At 41.5% G+C, this 11,875-nt stretch overlaps 1 protein-coding gene across 2 annotated transcripts in view; it reads right to left on the reverse strand.

The window, feature by feature from the left end:
- The window catches only part of MTMR8 (myotubularin related protein 8), a 129,706-nt gene extending 118,882 nt beyond the window's left edge, over positions 1 to 10,824 (reverse strand). For both annotated transcript variants that reach the window (XM_074391870.1, XM_003940951.4), the window contains exon 1: positions 10,703 to 10,824. In XM_074391870.1, the coding sequence (XP_074247971.1) occupies positions 10,703 to 10,726 (24 nt within the window). In that variant the 5' untranslated portion in view covers positions 10,727 to 10,824. The remainder of the gene's footprint in view (positions 1 to 10,702) is intronic.
- Positions 10,825 to 11,875: the final 1,051 nt, after the last annotated feature.

The following is an 11,875-nucleotide window of genomic DNA, read 5'->3' on the forward strand; positions in this document are numbered from 1 at the left end:
CAATCACCTCCTACCAGTCCCCATATCAACACTGAAGATTATAATTGAACATGAGGTTTGACAAGGACAGATCCAAACCATATTATTCTGCCCCTGGTCTCCCAAATCTCATGTCCTACTCACATTGGAAAATACAATCATGCCTTCCCAATCATCCCCAGAAAGTCTTAACTCATTCCGGCATTAACTCAAAAGTCCAAAGTCTCATCTGAAACAAGGTAAGTTCCTTCTATTTCCTGGCCTGTAAAATCAAAAAAAGTTAGTTACTTCTAAGATACAGTGGAGTTATAAGCATTGGGTAAACATTTCCATTTCAAAAGGGAGAAATCAGCCAAAAGACAGGAGCTATAGGCCCCAGGCAATCCAGCCAAGTTCTTTGCTAAGGCGTAACACATGTGACCTTTGGCTCCATTTCCCAGTAAGTTCCTTGTTTTCATCTGAGACCTCATCAGCCTGAACTTCATTGTCTATATCACTATCAGCATTTTGTTCACAACCATTTATCCAGTCTTTAGGAAGTTCCAAACTTTCCCTCATCTTCCTGTCTTCTTCTGAGCCCTGCAAACTCTTCCAACCTCTGCCCGTTACCCAGTTCCAAAGCTGCTTCCAGATTTTCAGGTATCTTTATAGTAATGCCCCACTCCTCAGTATCAATTTTCTGTATTAGGCTGTTCTTGCATTGCTATAAAGGAATACCTAGAACTGGGTAATTTATAAAGACAAAAGGTTTAATTGGCTCAAAGTTTTGCAGGCTTTAAAGAAAGAATGGTGGTGGCATCTGCTAGACTTCTTGGGAGGCCTCAGGAATTTTATAACCATGGTGGAAGGTGAAGGGGGAGCAGGTATCTCACATGGCAGAGCAAGAGCAAGGGTAGGGGGGAGGTGCCACATACTTTTAAACAACCAGATCTTATAACTCACTCACTATCATGTGGACAGCACCAGAAGGATGCTGATAAACAATTCATGACAAGTTCATTCCCATGATCCAATTACCTCCCACTAGGCCCCGTCTCCAACACTGGGGATTACAATTCAACTTGAGATTTGGTGAGGACACAGATCCAAATCACATCAGAGACCACTGCTTTGGACAAACCTCCTGCACTTGGTCCCAACAGACCAGACCAAACCAATACAAAATGACTCCTGTTAAATCTATCATAATCAAACTGAAACTTTAAAGAAACATATAAATCCCAAAATGGACCAGTTTTTCCTGAAAACAGGAGACTCCAGTCTACCTGAATCAACTTAATAAGGAATTCTTCTCTGCTTTCACTCTGACAAAAAAGGTAACCTGAAGTAACCTCATGTTAACTTTTTTTTTTCTATTCTGTTTTCTGATTCCCACATTACAAAATATACTATTCTGCTAATGCCCAGTGGGAACATTCATTCTGTTTTGTAGAACGGAAGTTGCTACAATTCACAAATTAGAACTATAACTAAATTTTGTTGTAATTTTGTCTTTTGACAATACAGAAAGTGGCTAAAAGGTGGCTGGAGAACGGGCAAGTGAAGTCAGCTATAAGGGGCAAGTTACAGAAGGGAGGGAGCAAGGTGGAACAAAGCCAGAGAAGGAGTACAGAGTTAAATGAAAAGCCAGAGGGACCAGTGTAAGATAAATGAAAAATAACTCTTAGAACTCAGGGGGCACTTTAAAACCAGAAACCCAGATGGGGATGAGAGGGGGGAAAAAGAATTCAAAGGAACTTTCAGGCACAGAATAGGAAGAATGCTCCCCCTACTCCCATCGAAAATACTTATGGAAAAAGCTGCAAAGAACTACAGCAAGAGAAACATGGGTACATAACATTTCCTTTCCTGATGGGGACGCTGCAGGGAGGCATTGTGCTAATTTCAATGCAGGAGGATATGTAAACATGATAGAAGTAGTTTGGTGAAAGCATGTCATCATTTCAGCCGACTAAAAGTAAAAAGGGGCCAAGTACAGTGGCTTTCACCCGTAATTCCAGCACTTTGGGAGGCCCAAGCAGGAGGACTGCTTGAGCCCAGGAGTTCAAGACCAGCCTGGGCAACATAATGAGACCTCATCTCTAAAAAAAAAAAAAAAAAAAAAAGTTTTAAAAATTAGCCATGTGGGGCGGCGGGAGGGGGCATGCTTCTGTAGTCCCAGCTACTCAGCAGAGTGCAGTGGAAGGATCACTTGAGCCTGGGAGGTTGAGGTTGCAGTGAGCCAAGTTCATGCCACTGCACTCCAGCCCAGGCAATAGAGCAAGACCTCGAGTCAAAAAAGGAAATAAAGAAAATAGGCTCGCCTTGCTAGAGAAAGCGTATTGCAATTAGATTAAAAGAAAATAAATCGGTATCAATTACACAGGGGCTCACTTACTCACACTCAAGAAAAAAAGTCATACTTCAGGGAAAAAAGTGGGCACAGGTTGAGTAATAAGAATTGAAAAAAGAGAAAAAAAGCATCTTTAGCTTTCTCCTGCCTGTCCTAGAGATCCTTGTGCAGTCCTGAATGGTAGGAGATGCTCAACAAGGAGAAAAACTGGCCACTCAGAAGAAATTCCTGCTAAGGCCCTGGGCACTACCTACCAAAAGGCTACATTATCCAAGTACAAAGAGTGTTGTGTGCCACTTGGAGAACAGTCTGTGAGGAAGACTTAGGGAGAGGAAAATTGTTGATATCCAGGCTGAACTTCCTATACAGTATGTCTCCCCAAGACAGGAATCCTGTGCCTATTGGCAGGAAGGACCTTCTAGGAGACTTGCAGTTAACTCAGACCCTCCTCTCTCTCTACTCAAGGGCACCAAAGCCCCATCTGTTTCTGACACAGTGTTCTAAGAGGGTTCTTCTACCAGTAGTGCTTTTACCTGGCAGAACCTGAGGTCTCAGAGAATATGTGTGGGGTGGGAGAAAGAGAGAAAGAAAAAGAGGGAGAGATTTTTGGCAGAGAGAAGGAAAAGGCAAAAAGGAAGGAGAGAGAAGAGGATGCAAGAGGGAAGGTAAAACGGAAGGGAGGAGAGAGGACAGGAGGGAGGAGGAGAGAGAAGAAAAGAGGGGGAGAGTAGAGGAGAGAGAAATAGATGAAAAAAGAAAGGGGGAGAAAAGGGGCTGACCACCACTAGGTACAGCACAAATTTTATTTCCCAGGCAGGCCACCCAATTGTTTCGCCATTTCTGCACTCCTGAGCCGTAGATAGAGCACTCTGACACTTACAACATCTTTGCTCTTGGAGAAGCTGTGAACCATAAACCATGTTTTTGGCTTTTTTCATTTCCTTTCTAGCAAGGGAGGAAGAGAGGAAATAAGGTGTACTTCAGGTCTCTGAATCCATCTACTATCCTGATTTGCCACAATTATTGGTAATAACTTGGATGCACTGCAAAAATAAATAAAAGCAGTGACACCTGGCTCTAAAATACCAACAGTGTAATGATACTCATCAGTCATACTCATGTCCCAAGCAAGTCCTGTCCCTGTGTCATCGTCTCCACCAGCAGAGAATATTCATCATGAAAACAACTGCTGTGTCCTGTACATATTTAAAAGGGCAACCTTTCATGACAAGCCTCTCCAATTTAGGTCTCTTCTTTAAAGTAAAAAGTCAGAAAATATGTGACAGGAGGAAGAAAGGGGAATGGTAAAATACTGTGTCAAGATGTACAAGGTAAGTAAAGTGTTAAAAATGCAATACAGACTAGCCTTGAACTTATGCTTCTCCACACCCTAATTCTCTGTGTCCCTCCAACTAAAGCAAATTTCATACTTGGAAAGGAATTCTGCAATTTGCAGTCACCATATCTATCATTTTAAATGCTGAAAGCACTCAAAATTCCAGATTGATACCAGCATTTCTTAAGGCATATTCTATGAATCCTAGTTCCACAGGATGTTAACAGGCATGTACCCACATGCACACACACAGTTCTGTGGTCAGTGTAGGGGAACACTGGGTGAAACAAACATAAGCAGGTTTATTGCAGGGCTTCTTAGAGCCTTTAATAGGTGAATATTCACTATAAATCTCCGCAGTGTTTGTGGTGTTAATATATTTTACCTTAGAATCCTTATTTTTCTAAACAAATTATTGTGTGGGACTAACGTTCATCAGGAACATAGTTTAGGACATGCTAGTATATCCACTCAGCTCATTTTATTGAAGCAGTATAGTACATAGGTTAAGAGCACAAACTTGGGTCACAGACTGTTTAGCTTCCTATTTCTAGCTTGGGCAAGTTGGTTAAGCTTTCTGGATGTTTTATTTATTTATTTATTTTTTTTTTTTTTTTTTTGAGAAAGAGTCTCACTCTGTCACCCAGGCTGGAGTACAGTGGTGCCATCTCAGCTCACTGCAACCTCCGACTCCCAGGTTCAAGCAATTCTCCTGCCTCAGCCTCCCAAGAAGCTGGGATTACAGGCACATGCCACCATGCCCAGCTAATTTTTGTATTTTGAGTAGAGACAGGGTTTTACCATGTTGGTCAGGCTGGTCTCAAATTCCTGACCTTGAGGCTTTCTTTATATGTAAAATGAGGATAATAGTATTGTTGCAAGGCTTAAATGAGTATATAAATATGTAATACTTATGTAAAGCACTTAGAATGTACCTGACACATAGCAATTGCTCTATAAAGGTTAAATATTATTTTACTGATGAAGAAAGTGACACCTAGAGAGGTAAAAAGGCAGTCTAAGTTCACATAGCATGTCAGTATCAGAAGTGGGGCCAGAATTCGGGTCTCCTAACTCTGTCTAGTATTGGTTTCTCAAATGATGAAAATGTCTTTAGAACTTAGCAAAAAATCTCTCTAAAGCACTTAAGTATTTTACCACAAAACCCACAAAATGATATCTAAAAAGACACACCCCTAAAACAAATCCCAGTGGTTTCTGGGAGTAACTGATAAGTTGGGGTTTCCCAAGTACAAAGTGAGGTCGAAGGATGGGGTTTTGGTGGTGAGAAAACTATTCCAATGCCTATAAAACAGTGTCCAAAATGCCAGATCACTGCCACCAGGGCTTCCTAGGTAGCCTCTTTCCCTTGCAATGTAGTACCAAGAGCCTTTTGGGATGCTTAGGCAAATCTCCCTGAGGCAGGCCGATCTTTGAGACCTCCCATGACTAATATATACTAAAGCTTCCACTATTGTTTGGCTCTGGTGGAAAGAGGAAGAAACACAAAGTTATAGAGCACTTATAATATGCCAGGCCCTCATCATATCTTATCTTAATCTTCATCACAGTCCCAACAGACTCAGAGTATTTAAGTGATTTGCCCAAGAACTCAGAGATAATAAATAATACAGCTTGAATTCAAATCCAGCTTTGTTCATGCTTTTTCCATCATATCATACTATTTCCTAGACTGGAAGGATCACAGTGAAGCCAACTGGATGTGCAATTTTGGGAACTGGAAGGGAAGCACAATTCTCACCTCTAGAAATCTCCATTTCCTTCATAATGAAAAACACTTCTTTATCCAGTTTTACCTTTCTTTATTTTGACTCTGCCTCTTGCCTAAATGAATCTGAGGTTGTTTATAATAAAAGACAGACCTACAATTAGGTTATTAGAATAGAAAACCAAAGCCATGAAGAGGAGGAGGAAGCAATTATGCTAAGTACAAGAGCTAATGTAGATAATATATCTGAACATTTGACCTTAGTTTCTCGGAAGTAAAGGTAAAAATTATCTGCTTTTAAGAAAGCTTCATATAAATTGTAATTTCCTGTGTGATACGACAAAGGGCTGCAAAGTGTTACTAACATACTATAAAGTGTTATTTTTTATTATTATTATTACTGTCCAGGATAGCATTCTATACCCATCTGGCACTCCAATTATTTTGGCTGTTGTTGCTGTGATAACTCCACATTTTATTAGTCTGAACAAGCTATGCATACTAAACAACTACAAGACAATGCTAGCTCTTCTACTAGGTAGATGTCTGACCATGGATAAAAAAAGTCCAGCTCTCTGAGACTCAGTTTTCAAATCTGTGAAATGAGAGGCTTGGACCATCACGAGATGATCTTCATCTATTAATTACCTTATTTATTAGCAGCTTTATTGAACTATAATTTACATATCATAAAATTCACCCTTTTTTTGAGACAGGGTGTTGCTCTATCGCCCAGGCTGGAGTGTAGTGGCACTAACATAGCTCACTGCAGCCTCGACCTCCCAGACTCAAGCCATCCCCCACTTCAGCCTCTTGAGTAGCTGAGACCACAGGTGTATGCCACCACACCCAGCTATTTTTTTTTTCTAGTTTTTTGTACAAATGGGGTTTCACTATGTCACCCAGGCTGGTCTCAAACTCCTGGGCTCAAGTGATCTTCCCACCTGAGGCTTACAAAGTGTTGGTATTACAGGCTTGAGCCAACGGGGCCCAGCCACATTCATTCTTTTAAGTATACAATTCAATGCATTTTAGTAAATCTGGAGTTGTACAACCATCATCACAATGTAATTTTAGAACATTTTCATCATTCTAAAAAGAAACCTCATCCCCATTCCTCATTTAGATAATCTTTTTAAAAGTCCTAACTTTTCAATTTCTAGACTTATAAAGCTTTAGTAGCTCCTTGTCAATTTGCAAGTACAAATTCCTCAGTGTAACATTCAAAGTCCTTTACAATCTACAAAAGCTATCACTCTTTTTTATTTACCCATACAAATGTAGAAATTACTTTTTTGTGTTAAAACATTCCTTAATGAGCTAGCAATTATTTATGTGAAGGAGAGTCCAGAAAACAGATTTTTGACTAAATTATCCTTGTTCTTGATTAAAGAGGTTCATGAATTAAACACATAACACTATTCTCTAGAGTAGTAATTGAGGTCTAAGAGGCTGTAAACTTGGAAGAGTTCCTCCCTGCCTGTCAGGCTTCCCATCAGATCACAAGACATAATGAACATATTTTTCAGTCTCTTTCACTTTTGGACTTTATACTTAGCATCTCATCACCTGACTTGATTAAGAAATCCCAAAGGACAGTTGCTATATCTATATCCAGTTATGTATCTTTAACTCCCAATGTGGGATTCTGTATATAATAATTAATAATGATGATAGTAACTGGTAGCAAAATTAAACATCTACCATGTGCCAGGCACTGTTCTAAGCACTTTACAGACACTAATTTATTTAAATCTTATAATAACCCTATGAGATAGGTACTATTGTCACCATGATATTATAGATGAAGAAACTGAGGCACAGAGAGATTACGTATTTGCCAAAATCACAAAGCTAGTTAAGTAGCAGAGCTGAGATTTGATTTCAGACAGTCTGACTCCAAAGTGTGCACTCTTTCACCACAGCAAATTGTCCAACCAAAGCTCAATAAATGTTAATTGCATAAAGCCTTACTATTAAGGTTCCATTCCAGGAAAGAAAAGTAATTAAGAATCCTGTGTGCCAACTGACACAAATGTAATGAGGGTAGGGAAAAGTACATAGAACAAATTCTGATTCAGACAGAAGAGTCACCAAACATTAGGGTAGGCCTGAGATGCTCCAAAAATGATTGTTGAACCCTAAATTGTATCTTAGATAGATCTGTTTGGGAATGTAAAATTGGTAGTGTCTAGCTGAACATATGCATATTCTATGACCCAGAAATTCCACTCCTATGGTGTATACCAACAAAAATGTATATTTAAATCCGTCAAAAGAATGTGCTATTGGTAAAAGGCAGAACTGGAAATTCCCCAACAACAGAAGAATGGATAAATCACATGTGGCACGTTAACAAAACAGAATATACCAATGAGAATGATCTGTAAGTTCAAGAAATAAAATGGATAAATCTTTCAAACTATGTTGAGCAAAATAAGTAAAACACAAGATAGAATGTATTAATCCATTTATATTAAGTACAACAAAAGGGTAAAACGAACCTATCCTGTGAGAGGTCAGAATAGTGGTTTACCCTTGGAAGGGGTACTGACTGGAAGTGGGCATGAAGCAGGCTCCTGGTAATGTTCTGGCTTTTGGGGTTTTTTTGTTGTTGTTCTTGTTTTTATCTCAATAGTGGTTGCATGGGTGTGCCCAGTTTATAAGTTTATAGTGCAATGAATACTTCCAATCTACATACTTTTTATGTATATTGTACTTCAATACTTTTTTAAAGGCTTCCTGAGTAATGAAAAACACTCAAGCAAGAGCCAAAAATAAAAGTCACTTTGGTACTTGACATGCATAACTAATGACTGACAAACTCATAGTTATCCCTTTGTCCTAGGATGGACAAGGCAGATGTCTCTTTCTTTTGTGGAGCCAGTGAGTTAACAAAAGGGAGACAATTTTAATCCCTAGCCATTAATGCAACCCTAATCCTTTCTAGAAACTGCAAAAAAAAAAAAAAGACTCATGGAGCATACCTCCTGCAGGCATTCACAGCCCTGCCAGGCACCAAAACAAATACTAATTCTATTTAAAGAATCAAGTCTTCATTTGGAGTTTCCATTTATATTTCAAGACTAATAACACTATCCACGCAGTACAAATGGAGTCTGACCATCATGCAAGTTTAAGTTTTCTTGGGCACGAATCCTAACCCAGCACCAGTCTGAGCACTCCTATCTTTATTTATTAGGCAAGCATTCCACATCTATGGATCTCAGTTTCCTCATCTGTAATATGGGAATAATAATAGTATCTCCTAATAGGTTATTGTAAGGATTGAAGGCCTATTTCATGTAAAATATCTAACACACTGTGTGCCACATGGTTAAATATTCAATATGTGTTAGCTGCTATTATAATTTTAATATGGGCCAGTTAATGGTTTCTTCTCCCTTACAATTTCTATACAGCCAGCCCAGTTTATAGCTTCAATCCCTAACAGGCGTATTTTAATATTTTAACACTCAAGGACAAGGGCAGTTCTGCCTACCCACCTTCCCCAGGTCAAAAGAGAAAAAAAAGGAGCATTCAGGTGAGCTGATGTTGAACTAGACAGGTAACATGGCCCAAGCTTAGGTAGGTTGGCAGAAGAGGGAGTCTGGACAACAGAAGTTCCTTTCCTTTAATGGTACCACTTTCTTATACCATGTCAGAGGACCTGGTACAGATGACATGCTCTGGAAACAAAGGGACACAGAAAAAGGCAAGGCTGGCTGTTATAGGGGATGTGGTTCTCCTCCACAGAGAAGGGCCCTGAAGAGGAGGGAGTCAGAAAAAGAGGTTTGAAGGTTGGAGTTTGTGCTTTCCCCATCAGGAAGCATCATGGTCTTATGCTAACAAGTGGGCAAAACGTTACTAGTTACAAAAATTCTTTCATATACATCCTTTTATTTAATCCCACAACCACCTTGTAAAGTGAGCAGGGTAAATTTCATTATCCTCATTTGGTAGGTGTATTAGTCTGTTTGAGCTGCTGATAAGGACATACCTGAGACTGCGCAATTTACCAAAGAAAGAGGTTTATTGGACTTAACAGCTCCACGTGGCTGGGGAGGCCTCACGATAATGGCAGAAGGAAAGGAGGAGCAAGTCACATCTTACGTGGATGGCAGCAAGCAAAGAGAGAGCTTGTGCAGAGAAACTCCCATTTTTAAAACTATCAGATCTCATTCACTATTACGAGAATAGCACGGGAAAGACCCGCCCCCATGATTCAACTGTCTCCCACAGGGTCCCTCCCACAACAGCTGGGAATTATGGAAGCTACAAGATGAGATTTGGATGCGGACAGAGAGAAAAACCCTATCAGTAGGTGAGAAAAGCTAAGGCTCAGAGAGGTTAAATAATTTGTCCAAAGTCATTAGCTAGTAATTGGTGAGGATGCAGTGGGCAGCATTTTAATTCAAGTCTTCGGACATCAAAATCCATGCTCTTTCCATTAAAAACACGCTGGATTTTTTTACCTGGACTTTAATTATCCTGAGCCACGTGTGTTATGATCAACAGGAAAAAATAACCACAGACTAGTTGTGAACTTTTCACTGTCCCCCAGCCCCAGAGAGGAGAAAGGAGGGACGTGCATTTGAAACAGAAAGGGGCTGGCATTGGGAAGGGAGGGAGTAGAATCTGAAAAGATGAGAGAAAAAAGCACAGTGGCAGCTCTAACTCAGGGATGGCAAAAAACAGGCGACAAATGGCTGGATAAACCTCTTGAGTTTCTTCTCCAGGCTGAGCAGGGCCAGATCCAATCTGCCCCACTCCCCTTCCTTTCCCATTGCCCAGCTTTGGCTGAAGAGATGCTGTCGCCCCACAAACCCTCACAGGCATGCCGTGGAGCTGGGACGAGAGTGGGGGTCTGGGCAGCCCTTCGGGAATAGGGGTTGGAGGAGCCAAGAAGATTGTGAAGAAAAGCTGGATAAAGGAAGTAACTCCGCAGGAGGCAGTGCCATGTGGGGTATTCGCGAATGGCCGTTACAAGTCCGGCTAGTATAAAAAGCTGCGATAAGGGTGGGTGAAAATTAACGGCTGGAGAGGAGGTGGAGTCTGAGGGCAGAACAGGGGCGCGCGGGGGCAGTGTCGCGTTAAGGGGACGGTGGCTCAGACCACCTCTTTCCCGGCCGCCGCCGCCCGCAAGCAGATCCCGAGAAGAGGTGTTTGGTTGAAAGGGGGTGTGGACCCAGAAAGAGAACCCGGGTCCCCACACAACAAAGACGCATCAAAAAGTACCCTGAGAAGGCTGAGGAGGCGTGTCTGGCCTCCCAGGTGAGCACCAAGAAGCAGCTCGCGGCTGTCAGCCTCGCTTAACTCTTCTTACCTTGGGTACCGTGATATGATCCATGACCCCAGTTCCCGCCGCCGGAAGATCTCAGTGTTACTCCGGATGCCGCCGCAACCGCTTTAACCGCCTTCGGCCCCAACCCGGGTTTCTACCCCCGCCCTCCGGGTCCTGGCTCAAACTCTCGTCACCTGATCCTCGGCGGAAGCTCCTATCGCGACACTTCGCCCGTAGCCGCTCCCGCCATGTTGCTTCCTGGCATATGCCCTTTTCTTCGGGGAATTGTTTATCCTGGTTCAGATTCAACGTTTGGCCTAGTCTTTAAGTTCCAGATTCTAGTACTGCCACCCTTCTCACACTCCTTGATGCTATAAGGGCTCTGAACACAGATATTATTCCTCTAATATTACAGTGATAGCATCCTGCAGCGGTAACACAGGCTGCCGCTGTACTGGCGATTGAGTTTCTGAAGAGATTCCTAGCTGTGAGATCTTAGGCAAGTCATTATAGAATATTTTTTGAAATATGGAAAGGTATAACTTCCTCTCTATTCCTTCTTCATGTGTCTGCTGCCATCAACCTAGTTAAAATCTAGAATACTACAGTACCCTCATAACTTTGCCATCACAGAAATGGGAAGAGGACCAAGGAAGGGCCCACTAGACCAACTCTCAGAGGAGGGGTAGATAGGTGCACACCCACAGTGGTGTGCTCCAAGTCAGATTTGTGATGGAAAAAAAGAACAATCTGAGAGTTGGAAAATCTGGGTTCTACTCCTCTCAGGTCTGCCACTAACTTGCTGTGTGACCTTGGGGAAATCATGCCACCTCTCTGAGTCCAAGTTAACCAAGATTGCAATGGGGGTATTGGCCACTATCTCAGGGTAATTTCTAGCTCTACTATTGCAAGGTTATGGCTTGCAATCTCACTTCTCCTTCAAAATAATTTTGTTCTTCTTTGAGTTCTCATAACATTTGCTAGCAAAACTACTCGTTTATCATATTCTGCCTTTTTCCCTAGCCTGAAGGCCCTTCCCTCAATCCATGACCCTATTCTCCCTTGTACCATCGTTCCATCATTTTCAGTCCTTTTACTGCCAAATATCTCAAAAGAATAGTGGACTTATCATCACCTTCACTTCTCCATAACAAACTCACTCCTCCCTTACCACTCCACTCAATCTGCTCTTTCACATCATCCTCAATTCCAGTT

The sequence above is a fragment of the Saimiri boliviensis genome, chromosome X (genome assembly GCF_048565385.1).
Source record: "Saimiri boliviensis isolate mSaiBol1 chromosome X, mSaiBol1.pri, whole genome shotgun sequence".
NCBI lineage: Eukaryota > Metazoa > Chordata > Mammalia > Primates > Cebidae > Saimiri > Saimiri boliviensis.